The sequence below is a fragment of the Canis lupus genome, chromosome X (assembly GCF_011100685.1).
Source record: "Canis lupus familiaris isolate Mischka breed German Shepherd chromosome X, alternate assembly UU_Cfam_GSD_1.0, whole genome shotgun sequence".
In the NCBI taxonomy this organism is placed as follows: Eukaryota; Metazoa; Chordata; class Mammalia; order Carnivora; family Canidae; genus Canis; species Canis lupus.
Window position 1 is genome coordinate 11,663,285 of NC_049260.1, and position 26,692 is coordinate 11,689,976.

At 42.7% G+C, this 26,692-nt stretch overlaps 2 protein-coding genes across 4 annotated transcripts in view; both read right to left on the bottom strand.

The window, feature by feature from the left end:
- Nucleotides 1-8,581, bottom strand: part of VEGFD (vascular endothelial growth factor D) — a 37,347-nt gene extending 28,766 nt beyond the window's left edge. The window contains exon 1 of one of the 2 annotated variants that reach the window (XM_038586870.1): nucleotides 7,791-8,581. In XM_038586870.1, coding sequence (XP_038442798.1) covers nucleotides 7,791-7,880 — 90 coding nt within the window. In that variant the 5' untranslated portion in view covers nucleotides 7,881-8,581. Of the gene's footprint in view, nucleotides 1-7,522; nucleotides 7,647-7,790 lie in introns of those variants that run through there. The other variant, XM_038586871.1, reaches the window with a different exon arrangement.
- Nucleotides 8,582-8,730: 149 nt separating this feature from the next.
- PIR (pirin) overlaps nucleotides 8,731-26,692 on the bottom strand; it is a 105,566-nt gene continuing 87,604 nt past the window's right edge. For both annotated transcript variants that reach the window (XM_038586874.1, XM_038586872.1), the window contains exons 8-10: nucleotides 17,793-17,875; nucleotides 14,088-14,154; nucleotides 8,731-9,048 (exon numbers count right to left, since the gene is read on the bottom strand). In XM_038586874.1, coding sequence (XP_038442802.1) covers nucleotides 8,936-9,048; nucleotides 14,088-14,154; nucleotides 17,793-17,875 — 263 coding nt within the window. In that variant the 3' untranslated portion in view covers nucleotides 8,731-8,935. The remainder of the gene's footprint in view (nucleotides 9,049-14,087; nucleotides 14,155-17,792; nucleotides 17,876-26,692) is intronic.

Here is a 26,692-nt window from a genome sequence, read left to right on the forward strand (position 1 = left end):
GGTTGCTTGTTATTGTAGCATATTCTGGTCTATGCGGACTGACAAAGTATCAAACCAGAGTCCTTTGCCATCATCTCCCACATCCCCACAAATCACCAGATGAAAACACCGCACTTCTCAGGGATGCCAAAGATAAAGGAACTCATCCAGGCGTCCCTGTTTGATCCAGATCCGCTGTGTGGCCCAACGCTGCCCTACCCGTCTCTCTGTGGGTGCCAGGCTAGACTATGGGCAAGGGGACTCCCTTCCAGGATTCTTCCATATCACGTCTGAACCCTCTCCTCCCCACAGGAGAACGCCACAGGGTGAATACACTGCCTCAGCAAAAATGCTTCAGAATCTAAACAGCTGAAATCAGACAAGCCATGGGGAGAGGAGGCGTCGGAGGTTCTTCAATGCAGCAGTTTATAGCCTGCGTGTCTCAAAATCCTATAGGCCTTGTCGGTGCACACACACTTTTTTTCTTTTTCTTTTTATTGGAGTTTGATTTGCCAACATAGAGCATAAAACCCAGTGCTCATCCCGTCAAGTGCCCACCTCAGTGCCCGTCACCCAGTCCCCCCGTCCCCCCGCCCACCTCCCCTACCACCACCCCTTGTTCGTTTCCCAGAGTTAGGAGTCTCTCCTGTTCTGTCTCCCTCATTGATATTTCCCACTCGTTTTCTCTCCTTTCCCCTTTATTCCTTCACTATCTTTTATATTCCCCGAATGAATGAGACCATATAATGATTGTCCTTCTCCGATTGACTTACTTCACTCAGCATAATATCCTCCAGTTCCATCCACGTCGAAGCAAATGGTGGGTATTTGTCATTTCTAATGCCTGAGGAATATTCCATTGTATCCATAGACCACAGCTTCTTCTTTTTTTTTAACAAATTTATTTTTTATTGGTGTTCAATTTGTCAACATACAGAACAACACCCAGTGCTCATCCCGTCAAGTGCCCACCTCAGTGCCCGTCACCCAGTCATCCCCACCCCCTGCCCACCTCCCCTTCCACCACCCCTAGTTTGTTTCCCAGAGTTAGGAGTCTTTCATGTTCTGTCTCCCTTTCTGATATTTCCCACATATTTTTTCTCCTTTCCCCTTTATTCCCTTTCACTATTTTTTATATTCCCCAAATGAATGAGACCATATAATGTTTGTCCTTCTCCGATTGACTCATTTCACTCAGCATAATACCCTCCAGGTCCATCCACGTTGAAGCAAATGGTGGGTATTTGTCGTTTCTAATGGCTGAGGAATATTCCATTGTATCCATAGACCACAGCTTCTTTATCCATTCATCTTTCGATGGACACCGAGGCTCCTTGCACGGTTTGGCTACTGTGGACATTGCTGCTAGAAACATTGGGGTGCAGGTGTCCTGCCATTTCACTGCATCTGTATCTTTGGGGTAAATCCCCAGCAGTGCAATTGCTGGGTCATAGGGTAGCTTTATTTTTAACTCTTTGAGGAACCTCCACACAGTTTTCCAGAGTGGCTGCACCAGTTCCCATTCCCACCAACAGTGCAAGAGGGCTCCCCTTTCTCCACATCCTCTCCAACATGTGTTGTTTCCTGTCTTGTTAATTTGCCCCATTCTCACTGGTGTGAGGTGGTATCTCATGGTGGTTTTGATTTGTATTTCCCTGATGGCAAGTGATGTGGAGCATTTTCTCATGTGCTTCTTGGCCATGTCTATGTCTTCTTTGGAGAAATGTCTGTTCGTGTCTTCTGCCCATTTCTTGACTGGATTATTTTTGGGGTGTTGAGTTTGAGAAGTTCTTTATAGATCTTGGATACTAGCCCTTTATCTGATAGGCCATCTGCAAATATCTTCTCCCATTCTGTAAGTTGTCTTTTAGTTTTGTTGACTGTTTCTTAAGTATCGATTCTCTTACAGGCTTTGTACCAGGTGACTGTGACAGTGAAGTCACAATGCAGAGTTCCCACACTCAGGGCCCCCCGTGCAAGAGCCCTTGGGCTGTGCCTCCTGCACCCAAGCGAAGGAACTCCAGCTGGGGCCAGAGCAGCGGCGTGTGGCCAATGCCAAAGAGCATAAACAACTTTTTTTTTTTAAAAAAAAAAGCTTTATTTATTTGTTTGAGAGAGAGAGCACACAGAGGGAGAGGGTGAAACTGGCTCGATCCAGGGCTTGATCTTGACCCTGGGATCATGACCTGAGTCCAAGGCAGATGCTTCATGGACTGAGCCACCCAGGTGCCCTGGGCATAAGCAACATCTTTTTTTTTTTTAATTTTTTTTTATTTATTCATGATAGGCACACAGTGAGAGAGAGAGAGGCAGAGACACAGGCAGAGGGAGAAGCAGGCTCCATGCACCGGGAGCCTGATGTGGGATTCGATCCCGGATCTCCAGGATCGCGCCCTGGGCCAAAGGCAGGCGCCAAACCGCTGCGCCACCCAGGGATCCCATAAGCAACATCTTAAAACAAAAAACAAAGGAAGGGAGAGAGAGAGAGAGAGAGAGAGAGAAAGGAGAAATGTCCCTGTTCTTAAAAAGCTTTCCTTCTAGTGGAGGATGACAGAGCAATAAACTTACACACAAATTAAAAATGTCAGGTACTAAAAAACAAAACAAAACAAAACAAAACAAAACAAAATGTCAGGTACTGAGAACATACAATGCAGAGGATAAAATCACGTAATGACACAGATCAGGGTTGGCAAACTCTGACCTGTGGGCCAAATCCAGCCTACAGCCTATTTTACTACGGCCCGTGAACTAAGAATTATTTTTTATGAATTTAAATGGTTGCAACAAATGAAAAGAAGAGGAGGATCATTTCAAGACGCATGAAAATGATACACAATTCAAATTTCAGTGTCCATAGAGTTTTACGAACACAGCCACACCCCACATGATCTGCCCAGGTTACTTCTCCAGCCTCAACAACCAGGCTCTGGCCTCCACTCTCCCTAATCCAACTACACTGGCCCCCTGGCTGCTACCCAAACACCCAAGCCACCTCCTCGCCCTCCCCATGGCCAGGGCACAGTGGCTGTCTCTGCCCCCCTCTCTTCCTTCAGGGGTCTGCAAAAGTAAAATCAAATCAGAGGTCTCCCTGACCCATCACTCTGTTGCTTGATCTTCTTCATGGTGCTCCCCCTGGCAGGTTATAGATTTGCCATTGCCTGCCTCTCCCCACCACACTTGGAATGTAAGTTCTGTGAGAGTCAGAATGCTGTCTTCTTTCCTGTTGCATTTCCAGCACTGACCCCAGTGCCCAGACATAGTGGTGCTCACCAATGAAGTGAATGAATCGTCGAACACGGTTCAATTCTAATGAGAGGCCAAGGAGATCCTTTACCAACTGGGACATCACGATCAGTCAAAGCTTTCATGATGCAGGGAGGTCTCAGCGTGTCTTTGTTTTATAATGTCCTGGTATCGTGGCAGAGGTTGTAAAAAGTGGTGGCAAGAGGGAGAAAACTGGACTTGCATAGAAGCCACCTAAGGAGAAAGATCTCATCTCCTCTCATCTCAATCATGTTCCTATGTATAGTTTCCCACCCTCAGCTAATCTCAAGTGGTAGGAAAGAGTTAAGTTTAGAAATGTGCTCAGAAACGTTACTGTCATATGTGTCTCCATTTCTCAAGGACCTCCAGCCAACTGCAGTAGTGATAAATGTGCCCAGGAGTTCCAGATCTTATTACATCAGGCTCTACATGGAAGCATTTTTATGTCCAAATACTATATTTTCATCCCATAAACGATTTTTTATAAGCTTCTCCCAAAAGGGGTTCCATAATGGAACTTGCTCAACATTTAGTATTACTGGTCTTTTTTTTCTCCCCCTAGAGCTCATAGGCGTCTACAGTAAAGGTTTATCCACAAGCCCAAATCAGGATTTTTAAATCAAAAAATAAGTCAAACAAGGAAGATATAAGATACAGGGGTTCTACTGTATCCTGAATACCACTAATATGCTATGACGATATAAAAGCTTCAACCACCGTTAAAAGTGACTAACTAGGGCAGCCCGGGTGGCTCAGTGCTTTAGCGCTGGCCTTCAGCCCAGGGCATGATCCTTGGAGACCCGGGATCGAGTCCCACATCGGGCTCCTGCATGGAGCCTGTTTCTTTCTCCCTCTGCCTATGCCTCTCATGAATAAATAAATAAAATCTTTTTTTAAAAAAGTGACTAACTAGGGTCGAACAGATCTGTGTATAGAAGCATGTAATTCAACACACTTAGCTACGGGGTCATAAATGAAGAAATTAATGGAAAATTAATGGGAAATTAATGGAAAACATTGCAAATGTCTTTTGTGCCAAGGACTGTGCCTGAGAGAGAAGTGAACAAGGACTCATTGGGCCATGTGACTAGCAAGAGAGCCAATGGGCTTTCACTTAGGAAGTGAAAAAGGGGAAGGGAATGCTTCCTGGAAATAAGGAAGGCGCACTCAGTTCTTGTTACTCAATTCACTCTTGAGACGACTTCAGGAGAAGGCCAGTGACACAAAGGCTATGAAGGCCATGGGACTTCTCATGAAAGTGAAGAGGTACCTTATATTCCGGTGGGTCTTGGTATCACATGCAGTTTAAATGATTCCAACAACCCAACAACATTCGCCCACCAGTGAAGAAAGAGGCGGCTAAAAGGTAGTGTGGGGGAGAAGGAAACAAATTTTGCCAGAAGAGTTGGGAAGACCTACCAAAACCTGGGGTTATTCCTTCACCATTCTAGTGATATGTCTGCATCAGTGACTCTGAAAGATTTATGGGGGATGGTTTCATAGGAATGCTCAAGGAGATCCTAAGATACCCAATGACAAGAATTGCTTACCAAATAAACCAGAAATAGTACCGGCCAGACAGTCAGTACGAATGACTGGATGGTGAAGTTGTAGGTACTTATTACCAAATGCCCAGAATGTCTACACTATGGTACTCAGGGATGTCACACACAGATGTGAGCCTATGCAAGCTTCCTATAGTTGAGCAATGCACATCCTGTGCAATGACATAGGACTATCCCCAATGGTAGATGGTAGAAAAAACCCCATCTAGATGGTTAATCTGATTATATTAGGGAGCCAAGAATAGGCATGGATTAACCTTATTTCTAGAAGAAAATGTGGTCTGCCTAGATTGGGAAACTTAGCAGCTAAACACCATATACAGATCTGAGTTGAGATTTTCAAACAGAATTAGCTCACAAATTCCATGCACTGCTGACCCCAAACAGCTCTCCTAAATACAAGTGGCAAGACTAATGAAATTAGGATGCCTCCTACTCAAGTGACACCAAGTGCAATCATCTGGGGTATTTATTGGTAGTTGTCTGCATGATTGTTGCAGAAAAAATATTCAGAGACTTGTATAATTATGGTAGAGGCAACGCTAGTCTAAGCTGGAGAAAAGGACAATGTTCAAAGACAGAAAGTGAGGATTGTGGAGGAAGGGGCAACCTAGAACACAGAACCCGCACTGCCATCCACTTAGGAGCAGAGGGGGCTGGGAGACAGGAGAGGGGAGAGAACACACTCATGGACCTACTACTGAGGAGGACCCTGAAAATGTCCCATAATAAATGAAAGATTTTTATCCTGGACAGCAAAAAATTAATTCCTATCCCAGTGTTCATTACACCTCAAATAGGCTTCCATACTAAATTTTAATTTAAACAAGAATAACAGGGCAGCCCGGGTGGCTCAGCAGTTTAGCGCTGCCTTTGGCCCAGGGTGTGATCCTGGAGACCTGGGATCGAGTCCCATGTCAGGCTCCCTGCATGGAGCCTGCTTCTCCCTCTGCCTGTGTCTCTGCCTTTCTCTCTCTCTCTCTCTCTCTCTCTGTCTCTCTTTCTCATGAATAAATAAATAAATAAATCTAAAAATCTAAAAAAATAAAAATAAACAAGAAGAACACGAAGCAGCGATTTCTTCTTAGATTTTCTCTGAAGGGGGTAAAGGAAAAGTCTAATAACTAATAATGGTGCACCTCCCCATCCCTCATGCTACTCAGTCATGTCTAATGCCAAAACTTCTATTTACTTTGGGCACACCCTTGTCTTCACATCAGAAACATTTAATTTAGCTGGGGGTTGGGTAGACATGAGTGCAGTATTTGTAGCTTCACTTTTTAAAGGAAACTCAGACATGTATGAAAAAAATCACTAATAGTATCACTAAGCTAATGTTGCATCTCCCATGTTTAAGGACACATCTTGTCACATGCAAATTCAAATGCTTTCTTCCACTGCCCCATGAAATAAGTTCATGCGTCATCAGTACATTTGAAACACGTAAAACCTCACTGCGCCCAGGACACCTAAAGAATTCTTGCTGTCTGAGCTCTTTAAAAGAGCTGAAGAACCTAAAGCATTTTTATTTCTTTCCAACAATTCAAAATCTCCTCTTGTACTGTCAAATACAGCAACGTACAAAGTAAAATGGAAACTTTTTAAAATCCAGGCATAACACTGGGGGTTGGGGGGGGGGAGGAGAGCTTCCATGAACCCAACACATCTAAAGGATTCCTGAGTTTTGTGGATTTCAAAAAAAAGCTGAACAGCATGAAAAGCCTTATTTGCTTCAAACAAGTCCAATTTTTCCCCCTGTCACGTAGGCTCAAAAGTGGATTCCTTTTTACCTACCGTCTGGCATTGAGATGCAGCGTGCAGGCTGGTGGCAATGAGGTGGGGCTGAAAGGCTGTGAGCTCTCCTGAGTGCACCTGGAATTTGGAAAGCTAGGCTTGCTTGCTTTCTTTTCTTTCTTTCTTTCTTTCTTTTTTTGGGGGGGTGGGGAGAAGCTAGAAAGACCTTCTAGCTGTAGAAAGACTTAGTAGACTGCTAGACAAGGTGGCTCTCCCCCAGCACAGTGTTCAACCTTTCAGGACATACCGTGTGTCTATTCAGGTGCTGTTTGTCCATCTGCACTCCACGCAGGATGAGAGTTAAGACTTTTTCACCCCAAGGACCAATTTTCTCCTGTTGGGGGCGGTATCACCTCTGCTGAAAACACATGTCCTAACAACAGCTACAAAACCTCAAGGTCACTTTTGACAGTTCACGGCCAGAAATTCCTAAATTGATAATGATTTAGCACCGCTTCAGTCAAAACAATTAAATCCAAGCCATTTTCAAAATGAGAGCTGAAGAAAACAATACAATCTACAAAATACATGAAACTGGGCGAAATATTGCTCGGTCAGTAACATCCCAGTTCATTCTTTTGCATGACTCTCCACTCATCCGGCTCTGAGGCTTGCCCATAGAACCAGGGATTCAATTACTTGAATTTTACACGTTTCAGAAAGCAAAAGACCAAACGACTTCCAAGAAAACATTTTTCTAGGTGGTAGCAATAGGTATTTTAGAAAACCAGATAGGAACCATCTGTAGGAAGTACTGCAGTTTGCGATTTACAAAATAAATTAAGTAAACTAATGTTTGCTGCTTTACAAACAACCTGGATAAATGGCCCACACAGTTATCCGTATCATAAAAACAAATCAGCACTTGATTAGAAAATCACTGTGCCATCTGCATATGTAATTGAGGAGACACTTACCCATCTCATAAGTGCCCACAAGGCTCACTCATGTTCTGTAACATCTCCAAAAAAAAAAAAAAAAATATCCAGCATTTTCAAATACACATGGCAAAAATCTTAGCCCAAGAACCAGAATACTCATTAACCAATGCAAGATATAGCCTGTTGACTACTAGGAGTGTTCTGAATTTTTATATTGTCTGGGAAATGGTGGGGCAAAGAAAGAAAATCCTCTGTATAAGCCAATAAGAAAACTCTGCATCACATTAAAAATTAAGCCACCTACCTTCACTGGTCCATGCTCATAACTGGAGCTGTGCACCAACTGTAGATAAGACATCATGAAAACATTCACCACGGCCCACTGTCTGTACATTTTGAGTATTTTAATGTCCACCGATTACCAAGCAGTTGACATCAGGCAGCTAGAGAAAACTGTTTCAAAAGGCATTCTCCAGAAGGAAAGTTCGAAACCCCAAGACTTCACATGGAAAAAACCCAAATAATCAGTTGTGATCAAAATCCAATGAAATGACTTCAATTAGTCAAGGAACGTTTTTGCTCAATCTTATGCGGGGAGAGAGATGAAAAAAAATTAAATGCACTCATGCTCCAAAAATAATCAGGAGGTGGACATGACTTCCACTTGACACGAAAAAGCACTCTAAATTCATTTCATGTCCAGCAAATTAAAAAAAAAAATCTCTCCACCCTCTGCCCCAGGTTCTAGTTGCTTTGTAAGGAGGTGGTGTGGCCACCAATGTTTGCAGCCACAGAAGGCTGGAACCCAATTCTGGATTCAGACTTTTTTTACAACCCTCATGGAAGGTTGCGGAAGCATGTGTCTTAAATCTGACAGAGACTTTGGCAGAAAATGCAGGGAAGTCTTGGCTGTAATCCTGTCGCGTCCCTACCAATAGCAGGGCAGTTTTGAAAACTGACTCAAACCATCAGGACTGCTGTTATTTTAATGCAGATAACCTGTAACGTGAAACCCCAGCACACAGGCATGAATGTTGCATGGAAATCGCAATGCTCAGGAAGGGACCTCAGATGTTCACACATCGACTGCCACGGACACACAGAAAACAATCAAATATGCTTACAAAACTCACCCATGCGCAAAAATAACAAAACATTCATATACACAGAAAAGGGAAACATACACAAAATGATTTTTTTAACAGAAGCTTAATAAACTTGGGTCTAAATGAAGAACACTGATGTTTAAAGAAGCAACAATTAGGTTTATTTGCACGCACCAGGAAATATCTCATGTGCCTTGCTACAAATGCACGTTATCACATGTTATCACTTTAGTGTGGAATGCTTTGGAAGCACCGGCTCAGTCAGCTTTGGAAACTCAATGTGCTGAATGGACGATGCCACAACTGGCAAAACTCTAAAAAGCATGAGATCTGTTCTTGTGCTCTAGTTTCCAATCTTTGATTTCCAGGTTTTGGCTCTTTCAAACCCATTTTTCGCATTTCTGAAATCAAGAATAGCCTGAGAAATCTCTTCGTTGGTGTTCATCACAAATGGACCTAGGGCAGAAAGAGACATTCAGAAAGTTCTGGGTGGTGATAATATTTTCTTCTATCACAAGAAATGATATGTATTTCTGGAGTTCTTAATCTGAAACCAATCCAGGCATATCCGAGCAGTAAAAGGTTATTTACACAGCGTCCAATCCCTGAGGACTGTAACACAAGGATTGTGTATGATTAGAAAGACCATACTTCAGATAAACAAATCAGATAACAACTGCATCCCACTCATCCATTGCAAGTTGTCATCAGCAATGACAATCTCTTCATTCAAAACATTCTTGGGTTTGGTTCTATTACAACTATTTTTATAGTTGTTAGGTTTTTTTCTTCCTTTTTTTATTTAGGGGTAATTGACATATGACATTATGTTGCATTTTCAGGTGGAGTTTCAGGTGGACAACATTACAATTCAATATTTGTTATGTATTATGAAATGATCACCACAGTAAGTTTGGTTTAACATCTGTCACGACACACAGAGAATTGTTCTTTTTTTTTCTCGTTGTAGGAACTTGTAAGATTTCCTGTAGCTGTTACTTTGATGGCATCAGCTGATGCCAAGAACTGGACTGATTTGATGCAAAAAATTGACTAATGTCATAGTTTTGGTGTCTATCCAGTATCCAAAACTGTGCACTTACATGAGGGGTTTAAGCTATTTTTGAAAATTAGTAGCAACTCATTGGCGATAAACAGGAGATTACAAAGATTTCAAGTCAAGAAACCATCACATTTTGGATTCTCTAAGGGTTGGCAAACGTTTTCCATAAAGGGCCAGATAGTATGTATTTTAGATTTTGTGGGTCAGTCTGTCTCCACTATTCAACTCTTCTGCTGAAGTGTAAAAGTAGACACAGATGATATGAAAGTGAAGAGGGATGGCTGTGTCCCAATAAAACTTTATTTACAAAAACATACAGTGGGCGGATTTGGCTCTCAGGTCACAGTGTGTTGGTGCCTTTGTCAAATTCCTGGGTTTGAATCCAAGTGTTGCTAAAAAGGAGGAATTGAGGATGGGGGCAGAGTGCTGAAAGGAGAAATTGAAGGGAGAAAGAATGAGGGGCCTGACATGTTGGAACAGGCCAGAGCCCTGTGGGTTTTGGATGTGGTCTATGGGACGAGGTTTGGGCATAACTTCGCAGGTGATCAAGAGTCACTGAAGGGTTAAATAGTAACATGATCTGATTTGCGGTTTTTAAAGACTTTGGCATCAGGGTAGAGAAAGTGTCTGGCCTGGGAGGCTAAGTTGATGGTAGAACTGTTAAGGGCAGATGAGATACCCGACACAGGAGGCTGTGGGTAGAACAAGGAGTTCAGCTCTGGATACTTTGACATGAAGGTACTGGAAGCAAGGGCTGGCTTCCTGGCAGAGGTGCTCAGCATATTGTTGGAAATGTGGATCCGGGGCTCATGAGAGAAACTGCAGCTGGAGATAGAGACTTGGGCTGTAACAGGTAGGAAAAGAATGACAGAGCCCTCATATGCAAAATCAATCCAAGAGGGCACCTCGGAGAAGTCAACTTTTAAAGACCACGTAGAAGAAAGGGAAATGGAACTCAGAAAATGAGAGCAGATCGTGGGTTAAGGACCAATTTCTTGCATGTCATAATATCACAACAGTTTGGACTTGTGGAGCACCTCTCTCATCCCTCAATTATTTTTCTGTGAAAATGGTACACTTCTCAGCTTCCATGTTGACCCTTTTCTATAGTATTCTGCTGTGCTTCTCAACTTATAATGTGCACATGAATCACCCGGGAATTTTATTAAAATGCACATTCTTATTCAGGAGGTCTAGGGTGGAATCTGAAACTCTGCATTTCTCACTATTCTTCCAATGATGCAGATACTGCTGGTCCAAGGACCACACTTTGAGAAACTAGGGAAGCATTGGAAGCCTCCCCAAAGCCGAGCTGCAGGAGCTTATCTCCTCAAATCCTTAAGAGGAAGAAGAAAACTAAAACCAGAAAGCACAAATGGAAAACAAAAACATGCTTTCTTGATTTAAAAAAATAATAAATGTAGAGGTATTACTGAAATACATTGTATTTGTCTCAAGATGTACAACATAATGATTTGATATTTGTACACATCAGTGAAATGATCACCAAAGTGAGTCTAGTTAAACATCCATCACGACACAAAGTTACAGGATTTTTTTCTTGTGATGAGAACTTTTTTTTGGGGGGGGGTGTAGGGAGCAGGGTGGAGGGAGAGAATCTGAAGCAGATTCCACACCTCATGCAGAGCCTGACACAGGGCTCAATCTTACAACCCTGAGATCATGACCTGAGCCGAAACCAAGAGTCAGATGCTTAACCTATAAAACCACCCAGGTGCCCCAGTCTTGAGATGAGACCTTTTAAGATCTATTCCCTTAGCAACTCTCAAATATGCACGATAGTATTATAAACCGCAGTTGCCATGCTGTACATTACATCCCCCAGAAAGTGTATGTTTTTTAACTGATCAACTATAAAGGTTATAAATAAGAAAATTATTTTATAGTTATCAACAATCTCATAAATACCCTTTCAAACTACGGTTCTCATCTTTTCTCTAGTAAAACCTTTACACTCCCCTCCCAAGTAATAAAAATGGTGTGTGTTCAATCTCTCGTTATGTAGAACCCTGGTATAGTGGAGAGCACAAAACATGGGGTCAGAAGACTAGGGTTCAAATCCCAGCTCCACTACTAATCATCGCTTCCCATCAGAGAAGCCACAGGGCAGAGTGAGGGTCAACCCAACACGGTGAGAAGCAGAAGGGCAGGGTGGTTGGAAATCAGACAGCCTGATAGTGTATCCAGATATGTGGCATTGGGACAAGCCAATGAACCTCTGTATCTCCACTTCCTTATCTGTAAAATGGGGATGAGAGGACCAAACTCATAAGGTTATCCTGAAGATTAAATGAATTAATATATGGAAAGCACTTTGACCCATCGTAGTAAATGATAAATACTACCCAAGTATCTGTTAAATAAATAAATAAAATATATTGATTTCATTTTCCTCATTTATTAAAAGGGACATGACTACATTGACGCTAAGGACATTTCCTATTCCAGCATTCTGTGACATTCCATGCTTAATTTGTAGACACATAATTAAGGACACTCCCTGATAAGAAAAACAAGGTCCTTAGCGAGTTCATTAAATTGGTACTGGTTTCCCAACACTCAAGAGATGGTTGTGGCTGTCTTTAAACATGCACAGATAGGGATCCCTGGGTGGCGCAGCGGTTTAGCGCCTGCCTTTGGCCCAGGGCGCGATCCTGGAGACCCAGGATCAAATCCCACGTCGGGCTCCCAGTGCATGGAGCCTGCTTCTCCCTCTGCCTGTGTCTCTGCCTCTCTCTCTTTCTCTCTCTCTCTCTCTGTTTGTGTGTGTGTGACTATCATAAATAAAAAAAAATAAACATGCACAGATAAAAATATATATATATTTCTGGAGTTTAAAAGGTTAAACACACACACACATACACACACACACATACACACACACACACACACACACACAGTAAACCAAACAAAATGCTTCACCTCACATTAACTGAGATGTCAAGGGACTTACTTATCTTGTCAGGTTAACGTGAGTTTGGGTGTACAGGCTTCTGCAGTGTTCCTGAGATCCAAGCCCCTTTGAGAGGATTCCCTGACCCGGATGCAGGGTGGCCTCGAGCAGATCCACCCCTTTGGTCTGTCACCTAATTTAGTCAGACTCCTGTTTCTCATCACTGGTGCAGAGGAGATTATTAAACTCAAAAGACTTAAATCCCATACATCCTTTTCCCACCTAAATTGTAGCCGCTATTAATAAGGATTATGACCTGTCTTCTTCCAGAAGAACAAACTAGTTCAGTGCACTTCAATCAAGATAAAAGGAAACAAGAACCACTCGCCTTTGGAATGGAAGTTGGAGTGTATGTGAAATGGAGGTCAACTACTATTGGCTAGGTGGAGTATAATTTAATGTTTTCCCTTGAAGTTATTAATAGAACAAAAAAGAATATCTTTAAAAATCATCAGTGTTCTTTAAATGTATAATCAACTGGAGTTTGTTCCTGAAATCATTATGTATACCTAGGAATTGATGCAAGGCAAGGTAATATGATGGGATTTTAAGGCATGCTGGATTTCATGATTTGATAGGTAGACACGTTTTATAGGCATTTATCTAAATAAGTTGGCAAAAAATTTCTTTTTTTTTTATTTATGATAGTCACACAGAGAGAGAGAGGCAGAGACACAGGCAGAGGGAGAAGCAGGCTCCATGCACCGGGAGCCCGACGTGGGACTCGATCCCGGGTCTCCAGGATCGCGCCCTGGGCCAAAGGCAGGCGCTAAACCACTGCGCCACCCAGGGATCCCCAAAAAAAATTCTTAATAAAAATAAATAGTAAGATGGATTCTAGGTGCTTTTAGATATTCCTCATTTAATAAAACAACATTATGAAGAAGTCAAGACAAAGTGAAGTGACGGTATTTTTTCCAGAAGTTTCTGCCTCCAATTAAAGTCCTATTTCTACTATGCCACAGTTCCCTCTATTCACATTGATTTTTTAAACAAATAAAGAGTGACTCAAATATTTTAGAAACTTCCAAAGAAATGGTCTTAAAAGGTTCCTATTTTTCACTAAAAATACAATGGACTACAAACAGTATTGAAATCACTGTTGTTTTTAGTAAAGATAAAGACACTATTTGAGCAGCAGGCCATAAAACCTTTCTGTAAGTTCAAGTTCCCTATGATACAATGTAAAACACTACTTTGGTTTCCCCACAGTTCTAAGCTCAACATCCTACACGTGATGGGTACTCAAGAACTGTTTCTTTAAAAGAGAGAATGAATACAGAAATAAATGCCATGTATGTATTTTCCTCTGACGATAGAGGAATGAAACAAAATCCTCGAATTTGTAGATTAAGAGGACAAATATCCAGCTATTCTTCCCAAATAATACTATGTACGTACACTACTTTCAAAGAAAAAGAAAATTAACCAGGAAAACTGCCATCATTTGGAGCTTACCGTGTTGGACAACCGGTTCTCTTAATGGCTCCCCAGCAATTAGCACGAAGTGGCTTCTCTCAGGATCCTAAAGTCAAGGAAGAAAACATCAAACAATAAACATGCTTATCCTTTTTAAAAGATTTTATCTATTTATTTGAGACAGTGTGTGAGCATGAGTTGGTGGGGAGGAACAGAGGGGGAGAGAGAGAGAGAGAAGCAGACTCCCTGCTGAGCAGGGAACCTGACATGGAGCTCGATCCCAGGACCTTGGGACCATGACTTGAGCCAAAGGCAAGATGCTTAACCGACTGTGCCACCTAGGTGCCCTAAATATGCTTATCTCTGAATGTCAGATTAGGAATAATTTGAAGCTGACATGCTGGCCAAATGGACAATGTTCCTAATTCTGAATATAAATTCCAGAAATATTTTCTGTGTAACACTCAATACGGAAACATTTATTCCTAAAGATGACTGGTCTTCTCAATCAGGACTCAAGAATAAACCCAGACCACCAAAAACAGTAACCTTCTCAGATAAAGAAGAAGAATGCAAAAAAAAAAAAAAAAAAAAAAAAGGAATGTAAATTAAGATTTTCTTTAACTGGAAACATCTTTGAGACAAACCATGTGATTTCCTTATTATGGGGTTTACAATCTCCCATTAACAGTTTTTAAAAGGGAAGATTATCTATACAAATCCAAAAGTAAGATTTTATTACTTTTGACATTTCTTACTATTAATGTAAAATATACTCCAGAAATGTTACACTAAGTGGGACCTCATGAAAAGTGCCAAGTGACATCTGCTCAGCTAAATTTCTCTCCAAAAGGGTCCTGTTATATTAAAGTCTCTAAAAGCTTTTCTTTAGAATTAAGATTAGATTTTTCTCCAAAACGGAAAGAAGTATTAATTACAATGTCTGGTGCTGGTGTGGATGCAGGGAAAGAACATGTTTATAGATCACTTGGGAGATTTTAGGTTGACAAAGGAATCCTTTCTGAGAACACTTTGACAATATGACTCCAAACTCCCACCATCACTGATGTCCTGTGACCCGGCAATGCCAGGGAAAGCAGCCTAAGAACCCCCACCACACTTGTGAGAAAGAGTAACCATTGTAAGCCACTGGAGTTTAGGGTGATTTATTAACCACTAATAGAGAACTGAACATTATGTAATTCTTTGGACATCTCTCTTAGGTCTATCTAATTTAGAATAAAATAATAAGTAAAGCAGTAATGATTAGGCACTTTAAAACAAAGCCTTTAAAAATTGTTTAAAACTTTACACTATTCTAATAATATAGCATATTTCTTTTTAAAAATCTTTTTCTTTTTAAAAGATTCATTATTTGAGAAAGAAAGTGCATGCGCACACACACGCAGAAGGAGGGACAGAGGGCAAGGGAGAGAGAGAAAATCTCAAGCAGGCTCCCCACTGAGTGTAGAACCCAACGTTGAGCTTGATCCCATGACCCTGAGATCACGACCTGAGCTGAAATCAAGAGCTAAATGCTCAACCCACTGAGCCACCCAGGTGCCTCTAATACAGCAAATTTCTAAATATGTGGTAAGATATTATATTATACATATTTATGCTTCTAATACAAAGCTCATTAATTAGAAATCACTATAATGTTACTAGGATCTCAGTACATGCCTTTTAGGGTTTGATGAAAAGATCCCATACAAAGGTAGCAGGGGTCCACTTACTGCTTCATGTTTAATCCCCAACTGAAGATCATGATCTTTTTTCTAGCTGTAGAAACTGTTACGTGACCCAAACCTTCAGGCCTAAAGTATGAATCCTCACTAGGTAACACGTATCTGACACGACTCTCTGTTAAATTAGGTGTTTAGATCAGCGAACTTTCTAGCTACCATTATTGGGCACCTACTACGTACTAAACCCAGGATTAGCAAACTTGTGCTTGTAAAGAGAATAAGTACCTTGGGCTTTGTGGGTCACGTAGTCTCTGCTGCAAAGGCTCAACTCTACGGTCGTGGTGTGAAAGCATCCACCGACAAACCGACAGGAATGGCTATGGCTGTGCTCCGACAAAACTTTATTTACAAAACCAGGTTTTGAATTTGGCTTATTGGACAGAACTTACTGAGCCCTGTGCTAGGCCTGGAGTAGACTCCTGACATACGTAATGTCACATATCCCCTCCAACAACCCCATGCACGCAGCATCGTTACCTCGATTTTGCAGACAAAGAAACAGAATCTTGGAGAAGCTGAGAAACGTATCCAAAATCACACAGCTAACAAGTGGCAAGGTCAAGGTTCACACTTTCACAATCTCTTCTCCGTTATAATCTACGGGGACTTCCTGCTATCCGTGGACATAAGCATGACGCACCCATTTAAATGCCAATTTTCTAAAATAATTTTTTTCATAGAAATCTTTCTAATGCTGGCTCTGGCTGTGCTCACACACAGAGATAATAACAGAAGAACACACAGCAGAATGGTGCCTCTGGAGCCAGTGAACTGACCTTTTAGCCAACTCTTTGCTTCCCCCGCTGCCTCCTGCCTCTCTGGCTCCCCTCAGCCCTTCCTGGTGGTTCATTCCAGCTTCCAAATCCTTATCATTTGCAACGTGCCCTCTGCCAGATTACAGGAAGAACTGAGGTGTCAAGTTAAATCGGATAATGTTACAAACAAATCTGCTATCAGTAGGTTCTGCTCTCTGTGTGGCTTCCATGCCTTGTTCCCGCCTTGGGTTGGCACAGAATAAAGACTGCCATTTCCGTAGGTCAAAAAGTGGCAGTTTCAAACAGTTCAACCTAATAAGAGAGGGCACAGGCCCCGAGATCTGCATTTTCTCTGGTGCTCATGAGGATTTTCTTCTATTTACTTCAGAGTTCACGGCAGTGCTATGGGTGACTAAAGCAGCAGGAGGTGAGCTGCCAGGAAAGTGGGCTAAGATGCAGTAATTCTTCAAATCCACTACATTCTACAACACCAGGGGCAGAGTGCCACAAGGCAGCCAGGCTGCCTCTCCACCAGCCACCTGCACGCTGACATAGTTTTCATCCCTACTTTTCAAAATTCATCTGGTCAGGAGTCTTATGTACAGTTGTCTCTTCAATCTTCTTTAGTAGAACAACACAGAACCATTAGATGGGCTTAGCAGGCACACAAAAGAGTGAGAGAATCACCCAAGGGAATGAAAGAGACCCAGGGAAGAAACCTGGCAATCTGGGCATAGAAGCTGCCAAGACTCCTAAAATATCACAAACTCTACCTAAGGAGCAGGGATTCAACACAAAAGGGACTACAAAATGCATCATATGCTCCTCCCAGTTGGAAAATGGGGCTGACTTGCAAAGGGCTCTATGTGAGTAAGCACGGAGATCTATATTTATACTGCCAGAGGGCTGATCTATTTTTGTTTAGACTAAAAATAAAATAAATCAAGTGTATAAAGGAAGAAAATTAAGAGACAAGGAACTCATGTTGCCTCCAGATTCAGATTTCTAGGGGTAAACAGTAGAGGCTTCAGGTGAGTCCTGAAGATGAGCAATGGGTATAGATAAAACTTGAAAATAAACCAAGAGAAATAACAGAGGTTAATGAAAGATGATAAACTTGTGGCAGAGTTTCTTTGCCTAAGGAAGAGAGACAGTTCTCCAGCTACACAGGAGATTTAGGCATTTACCTGTAAACTAGTAGAAGTGTAATTTAAGAAAATTACCCCATTTTTAATACTTACCTTGTTCTCCACCTGGACACTGTCACCTTCCCCCAGCACTGCTGTGTGATGAGGTTCTATTTTTTGTTGCGCATCATCAGGCCCTACAAAAAAGATGACCCATGAAATTGAATGTGTTTTATTGTACATTTATCACGTGGCTACAAATGCGGTTAACTACATAACACCATAATGTTCATTTCAACCTCAGAAATCAGAGACTTAGGAATCTCCTTAAATCTCTTGGTTGATTATATTTGCAAGTATTAAAGTCTGAAACTGGCTGGTTTCCCATGTGGAAAAAACCAGGGAGGTGAATTCTGCATCAAGTTTCCACTTACACCTTGGATGGCAGGCCTAACAGTTCAATTATTAAACATAGTCCTCGGTATTACATGCTAACAAGAATGCTTCCTTGTGCAAATTATACACATCTCATAAGAGTTAAGCGTACTTAGGAAAATCAGTAAACGCCATCATTAATTCAGGTCAACAAGTATTTATTGAGCACCGATGAGTGCCTAGTACTATGAGAAAATCCAAAGTGCAAAGCAGATTCCTTTTTTTACTTAAGTAGGCTCCACACTCAACATGGGGCTCAAACTCATGACCCTGAGGAGCAAGAGTCACAAGATCTATTGACTGAGCCAGCCAGGTCCTCCACAGATTCCTCTTACACAAATAACCTAAATCTCATTGGGAAAAGCTAAATATATTTTCATAAAAGGATCAGAGAGTAATTCCTTTGAAAAATAAGTGGGATAGCTACTGAACTATGACCAAGGGTCTGTGCTAAATGCTGTGTGTACTGGGGGAGGGGTGGTGTCTTCAGGATGGCTACGTTTCTATCCCTTCTATGATGAGGCTGACAGATGAAATACAAATGAAATTGTGTCTTAATGCAACAATAAAATAATGAGCAAAGCTCAATGAGAGAATAGGTCTGTAGGGGCTTATTCAGGTCTAGGGGCCCTAAGGATTTGTTGTGGAAGAGTTGACTTGAACAGAGCTCTGCAGGATTATAGAAACCTACACCAGGTAAAGCTAGGAGGAAGGGCATTCTAGACAAGACAGCAGCCTGTGCAAAGATAAGGTGCTGGGGATGTGCAGGGCGTCTCTAGAGGAAGGGTGACCCTTCCACCACTGATGCGACATTCCTCTGTGAAGAATGATGGAAATATAGACTGGCTTCAGATCAGTAAAAGATTTGAAGGCCAGGCTTATCTGTATAAAGTGGAGGGCCTTCGCGGAGAGGGTGGGGTGTGAAATGGTCAGCTCTATGTCTTGGAGACATAACTCTATAACTCATAGTCTAGTCATAGAATAGACTGGAGGGGGGGAGAATGAAGTTAGGATGACCTATTAGGGGTTTATTCTAATATTCTAAGTGAAAATGAATTACAGCCTGAACTGAGAGAATGGGATGGATTTTAGAGGTGGGGTTAAGAATCAAAAGGACTTGGTAAGAGGCCGGAGAGAGAAGTCTAACAGGATCCTCACTAGGAACAGAATAATAGAGTGACCTGAAGATGACAGCAGTGGTTCTGCATGAGGGTAGGGAATGGAGAAGCCACAGTGAGGTAGAAGAGCCATAGGAGGCAGGAAACAGGAGGTGGTATTTGGGCTGGGTCTTTCAGTTGGGTAAAAAACCAAGACATGTGAATGGACAACAGAGAGAAGATTCCAAGTAGGGAGAGAAGCCCATAGAAATGTCGAAGAGTGATACACCTTCACAACATTTTGGGATATAAATATGGGCATTGACCTGACATGTTAAAGCTAAAGCTGAATAATCAATTAGGGGTTGCTTATCCAAATGAAAATGATAACTTGAGGAATAATTATGTCAACAGAAACATAACTTGTGAGTCCAGACGCAGCTATTTTTTTTTCCTAAAGAAATCCTCCCTTTTGGGGCACTTGATGGGATGAGCACTGGGTGTTATGCTATATGTTGGCAAATTGAACTCCAATAAAATGAAATTTTAAAAAAATCCTCCCTTTTGCCCCCACTTTGTGGAGATAACCTGTGTGAAGCAACAAGGTTAATTTTGATGCCCCCGAGTGTGAAAAAGGATTCTAACCAAGCAGGAGTTCTTAACCTGGCGTCAGTGCAGCCCCAGGAGCCATGGATAGAACTCCGAGCAATCACTGGATGGCAGATAAATTACATCTTTATTTTCACTAACACCTAGCTGAAATGTGGCCTTTCCTTCGGTCACGAATGTAGCCAACGACCACTGTGGCATTAGCTGGACCAATGACTCTGTCTCCAGTAGAAATCACAGATATTTTCATGTCATATTATAGTGCTGCAGCAATCTCAAAACACAGCTTCTGGGAATCACTACCTAGAATTTAGAGAAGAGCTGCTGCTCACTGGTGTTCTTACAAATGCCATCAAAAAAGCACATCTGTAACTACACCATCAACTTCTCCTTTAACATTTTAGTGACTTCATTGAATTAAAACCACCACCACAACACCGTTCAGATGTTGGAGACTTGGCAAAGGACAAAAAGGGTCCAGGGCACAAAAAAAGATTAAGAACCTCTGTCCCAGAAGCAGTGGTGTGCTGGTCATTGTTGGAAACTGGTTTTCAAGGAGGAGCGGGAGAACGAACCCGATGTGTGGTGCGTGCTAATTTCCACGGTGCAAGTGCTCCCACTGTGGTCATTTCCAAGCTGCCAGTGTGAGGTCAGGGAAGAGGTGCACGATCGGCTCCCCAGGGGGAGCAACAGCTGGCCCAGCACACCACTAAAAGTTCTTTCTCTATGGAAGATTTAGATCAACAGATGCCATTGAAAGTAAGTGATAGAATGCCATGGATGGTCTACTCATGCATGGATTTGGCAATAAAACAGAGGCCAGGGAGTCTAAGAATAATCTCATTTGGAACTGGGCAGTATCTTGAACTGTGATATAAAGAAGCATTTTTTAAAGATTTTTATTTATCTATTCAGGAGACACAGAGAAGAAGGCAGAGGGAGAAGCAGGCTCCCCTGGGGAGCCCGATGCGGGTCTCGATCCCAGGACCCCGGGATCGTGACCTGAGCCGAAGGCAGATGCTCAACTGCTGAGCCACCCAGGCGTCCCTGAAGAGGCACTGTATTAAGTGTGATTTACTGAGATTCCCTGCAGGTAATGGACCATGTGTTTTAGTGTCAACTCACTCCTACACGACACCCATATACGTTACCCACGAGGTCTACTCCTGGCCCCTCATTTTGTCACGTAAGACGTTCCACTATACATAAACCAAAACAACGTATACAGCCCCTTCAGTGTCTTTATGGAGTGAGCTGGCAAGAGACAACTCTCAAATAATGCTGAATTGGGCAATTCCTCTGCACCTCCTGTCAGGGGAGCTTGCTCGACAGTGGTGTTCATGGGTCTGTGAGCAAACCTGAATTTGGAAATGAAGAGTTCCTGTTTTCCTAAGAAGGCCAATCCCAACTTTACGTGGAGGGCAACTGCTGCCCACTCGCTGTGCTGCTCTAGGAGAGGAATCACGATGCTGACTCTGAAGAGGCCATGCGAAATGCTCCAGTCTAAGGTAGCCTTTCCTTATAGACACTGAAGTCAGGTTTCCAGGTCATTCTAAGTGTACTTTTAGCTTCTGTATTGTTTTATGAAATATGTAAAACAGGATCCCCGAAAACAAACACTGCTTCTATCTGCGTATCCTTTCTATGCTATTTCACCCACCTGGTTATCTCCTGAACCTAAAATAAGTCTCAAAGAAAATATACTCTATTGTTTTTGACTACTTTCAATTATAAACAGAGCCCAAATCAGATAATACATAGTTTCCATGGAGCAGCTTTGCCAAGAATGTTAAATCTAATAGTGCAGTTAAGGAAGATGTAACCGAAAACAATTGAACTGCAAATATTTTTGTTTGCCTAAACAGTCCTGAAAGGGCAAAATACTTTCAAACATATTTTCAAGTTAGTGCTGCAGCTTCGGTGGGTGATTAATTGCTGGGCAACTTTCCCCCATAAGCCAGATTTCATTTTTCTTCTCTTTACAAGAACTGCCATCCCAGTGACTTGCCATTCCACACATGCTGGCACTTCCACTAGAGCTTGATATCGTCAATTTTATATGTACAGTCGGGGCCCTCTTATCGATGCAATCAGGATCATTAATTCAAAAAGACAATCAACTGCCTCCAACGTTGTAAATTAAAGCGTAAATATGCATACATTTGCCAATTTTTAGAAATACAGTCAAGGTGGGTCTGCTGATTGGATTGAAGCCCTGTCTTTGAAAAGCATAACTATAACGACTCTAATCCCTAAAATCCTTCTAGATTATTAGTTGCCCCCACCCTTTTTCCTGTCATCTTTCCCATACTAACTCAAAAGCTCTTCTTTAGCAATTCACTCTTACAAAGCATTTGACTTAGCTGTTCTAAAAATACCAACTCTTTTTTTAAGATTTTATTTATTTATTTGAAAGAGAGAGACAAGAGAGACAGAGCAAGCACACACAAGCAGGGGGAGGAGCTGACTCCCAGCTGAGCAGAGAGCACGATGCAGGACTTGATCCCAGGCCCCTGAGATCATGACATGAGCCGAAGGCAGATGCTTAACCTACTGAGCCACTCGGGTGCCCCTAAAAATACCAACTCTTTTTTTACACTTACTTCATTAATTTACATATTGATTAATTAAATCGCATAATTGCAATTATTGGTGCAACTGCCATAACAGATCCGAGAACAACCACGACTGTCTTTAAGCCCCCTTCAGTGTGGCAGGAGGGAGTAGCAATGGGCACGCAGACCGGGGCTGGTGATCGTCCTGGGTGTTCAAAGCCCCTCACGCAAGGTATTCCCCTTGGAATGAGCGCACTGCTTAGTCCAGTCCATCCTGGGTAAGCGGAGGTCAACTCGGAGGGCTTCTAGTGTTTCCGCACCTTTACTGACATCCAGGAGCGGTGTCAAACTTAAAACCACCCAGAATCAGGAGCAAAGGGCTAAGCACGGACTAAGCATGAATAATTACTTACTTAAGTAAGTCTGAAACATTTCACTATCCGCATAAGCCATTTAGGTGTCATTTCACTAACCACAGACAAATATTTTTAGATTTCTAAATATATTTTCTCAGCCCAAACCGTATACCTGATACTGGTCCCTGTAGGAGACTGACATCCAAGCTGATACACTGTCCCAAGCTGCAGGGATATAGGATGTCAACTCCTCTACCCTTTGATCTCTGTGTTAATGCGTAATGTCATTTTCATCTCAGCTGCAGGGAAGGGGCTCAGTGCCAGTAGACTTGGGATCTATTGGCTTTCTGACCATGTGGTTTTTAGTTTCTTTTGATTTTTTTTTAAGAATTTGTCTATTTATTTATTTATTTATTTATTTATTTATTTATTTATGAGAGACACACACAGAGAGAGAGGCAGAGACACAGGCAGAGGGAGAAGCAGGCTCCATGCAGGGAGCCCGATGTGGGACTCGATCCCGGGTCTCCAGGATCAGGCCCTGGGCTGAAGGCAGGTGCTAAACCGCTGAGCCACTCGGGCTGCCCCTGATTTTTTTTTTTTTAATCATATACTGCACAGATCTCAGCTGAGAGTGGGTCAAAGGACTTGAAGCCCCAGTAAAAGATTATTGTCAAAGATCTCACTCCGGTAATCTGTAATGTTGAAATTTCCACCTGTCCCCTTACTCAAAACTTAACAATGTCCGTCTTTTAAGAACTCCCTGTATCAATTAATATTTTTTGAGTCCTCCTAAATCTCCATTTTATGGAATCTCCCCAGATTACTTTCTCAACCCAAATGGCAGCCTATTCATTCCAGCTCAATGCACATTTATAACATCTATTCCAACAGAAAGGAGGTGCATGACATTTTGGGAAAAACAATTACTTGCTTATCGGTTCCTGCCATCTGTGGTTTGCTGGTGCCATCCTGGTTTTAAAAGCAAGATAAAATTGAGGCAGTAAAGTCAGAAAGCGTTTTCTGGATTCTTATATAGATTGTATATGTCAGGACATATTTAATAGCTATCTGTGCTTTGTCTTTTTTCCTCTGGTGACTTGTTTTTGCCCTTTTGTTTTTCTCATTAACATCTCCACTGGGGAGGGGGGCAGGAGGAAGGGAAGGAGATAAAATTCAAATGAGATCATTTGGCCAGTCACTCATTGGCTAAAGCGGAGTCCCAAGAGGCCAGTTACACGAGCTGGAATCTCTCAAAGGTCCAGTTCACCCCGGGCAGATGCAAGTTCTTCGCTCCAAGGCTACAGACTGTGACCCCATTTCCTGCCAGATGTTTTGCACTTGCGGCCCACGGTCATGAGAGGTGACCAGGCCAGTGAATAGAAATGACTCAGGAAACCCCCGCCTTGTCAAGAAAAACCAGGGGATGTATAGGTCATTCCTACCCCTCCAATAACAAGCTTTTCACTTGCTAAAATCTTGGACTAAAGGTCTGTTAAGAAACAGGGCTGTAACTACTGATTAAAATGGGTTTTGAGGGGCGCCTGGGTGGCTTAGTCAGTTGAGCATCTGCCTTTGGCTCAGGTCATGATCCTGGGGTCCTGGGTTCGAGCCCCACGGCGGGCTCCCTGCTCAGCGAGGAGTCTGCTTGTTCCTCTACCCCTGCTCTCTCTCTCTCTCTCTCTCTGTCAAATAAATACATTAAACCTTTAAAAAAATGTAAAGGTTTTGAATGCCAGAGCAGGGGGGCCTCAGAGGGATGGGCAAAATGAGTGAAGGGGTGGGGGAGGTCCAGGCTTCCAGTTAGAGACTGAATAAGTCACAGGGATGAAAGACGTGGCACTGTAACAGTGCTGTCTGGCGACAGATGCGAGCTCCAGGTGTGGGGTGCACAGTGTCACCTGGAGACTCATCGAATCCCTATGATGTCCACCGGACCCTAATGTAACCTTGTGCGTCAACTCGACTTCAATTAAGAAAACAGGTTCTTGAAGATTATTTGTCCTTTTGTCTCCCCTTCATCCTCCACAAGGCCACTCAAACCCAAATCAAGTATGAGCTTTTGCAGTGTCCAGAAGCCAAGAAAGGTTTGTTCGTTTTTAAATGGTTGAAAAATATCAAAAGAATAGCATTTCATGGCACATGAAAAATATATGCAACTCACGTTTCAGTGGCCATAAAGTCTTTCTGTTTTGGGGTTTTTTTTATTATTATTCATGAGAGATGCAGAGAGAGAGGCAGAGGGAGAAGCAGGCTCCCCACAAGGAGCCTGACGTGGGACTCGAGCCCAGGACCCCGGGGATCATGACCTGAGCCAAAGGCAGATGCTCAACCGCTGAGCCACCCAGGCGTCCCCATAAAGTTTTATTAGAACAGCCACCCCAGCTGTTTATGTATCACTGTGGCTGCTTTTGTGCACAAGGGCAGGAAGGAATTGTTGCAACTAAAACTGTATGGTCCACAGAGATGAAAATAGTTATCATCTGGCCCTTTATAACAAGTTTGCTGCCCCTGCCTTTTCTCATTCCACACAAACATTTCTGGTATCCTTCCCACCTTAGAATTCCAAGTGCTTTCTCTACTACTTTCCATCTGTGCAGATTATTTTGTTTCTCTTGAAATCATAAGGCAATGGTGCCACCACCATAAAAATAGTTTTCACTCTCCATTTGTATAAAGTACTTGGTGATACTCAAGATTTTCAAGAGATCAGAAAGCAAATGATGCTTCATCTCTTTCAGACGATTCATGGAGTTTAATTGTGATACCTGTGATACTACTACTAATTTTTTTCCAGTTTTCAAATGCTAAAATAAATGAATTTTGCTTCTGACCTGTAACTGAAATGCTATTCAGTGAAAGAGGAACTGAGGCCACTTTTACTGCATAAAATCAAAATACATGGGTTTGTATTAGCATTATTTTCCTAAAGAGTAAATTGAGGCAGTTGAACTCTTTTTGGAGATTATAAAGAATGGTTTAAGTGGCTCTGGGTGTCACCTTCGAGTCCCAAGCAGATGTTACCAATAAGCCAGCTGTCGGGCCGTGTTACCCAGGAGGTGGCCGTGTTCAGGCCCCAGGAAGATAGTTCTTGCCACAGAGCTAAGGCCGCAGGGGTGTGGGCAGGGTGCCTACAGCATCTGTGACAGCAGTTTTCTGTCAGGAGACACTTGCCCGACACGAGTGCCACTTCCAGGAGGACGGGGAGGGTGGGAGGAGATGCAGCAGGAACCAGCCTGACCTGCAGGCTCCACTCTGCCACCACTGGCGGCTCCTCTGCGGCGGGGCTGGCTAAAAGGCTTAGACTGGAAAAGACAAGTCAGACAGTGTGGCTGCTGTGTTGTCACTGCACAGAGATTATGGAGTATGGCACGGGAAACGGTTTGAGGAGTCCTTGGTTTGGGGCCCCAGCCGACCAAGGCATAATCCTGGCAAGTTCAATAACTTTCTTTAGACTTGACTTTCCTTATCTATAAAATGACCATTGGGGCACCTGGGTGGCTCGGTGTTGAGCGTCTGCCTTCGGCTCAGGGCATGATCCCAGGGTCCTGGGATCAAGTCCCGCATCAGGCTCCCTGTGGGGAGCCTGCTTCTCCCTCTGCCTCTCTCTGTGTGTCTCTCATGAATAAATAAAATCTTTAGAAAAATGACTGTTGGTTGTGTCTCGAATATCCCTCCTAGACTAGACAACAAGAGACACATCAATGACCCTTAAAATAAGAGAAAACCAACTTTGAGATTTCTCAGCGGCACCTGGGACTGCAAACTCACCTCCTTCTACCTCCCAGAAGAGAGAGTCTTGCTCCCCTTAGCCCACTAGAGCTCCATCCCTTCATTGGCATGGAGGTCACCAACCTCTTAACAAGGTGTCAACCCAAGGGATCATGGCTGGACCTTACATCCGCACACAGGCCACAAGAAAATGGCAGCCATCGTGCCTGGTGTCCACATCCTCCTCCCTC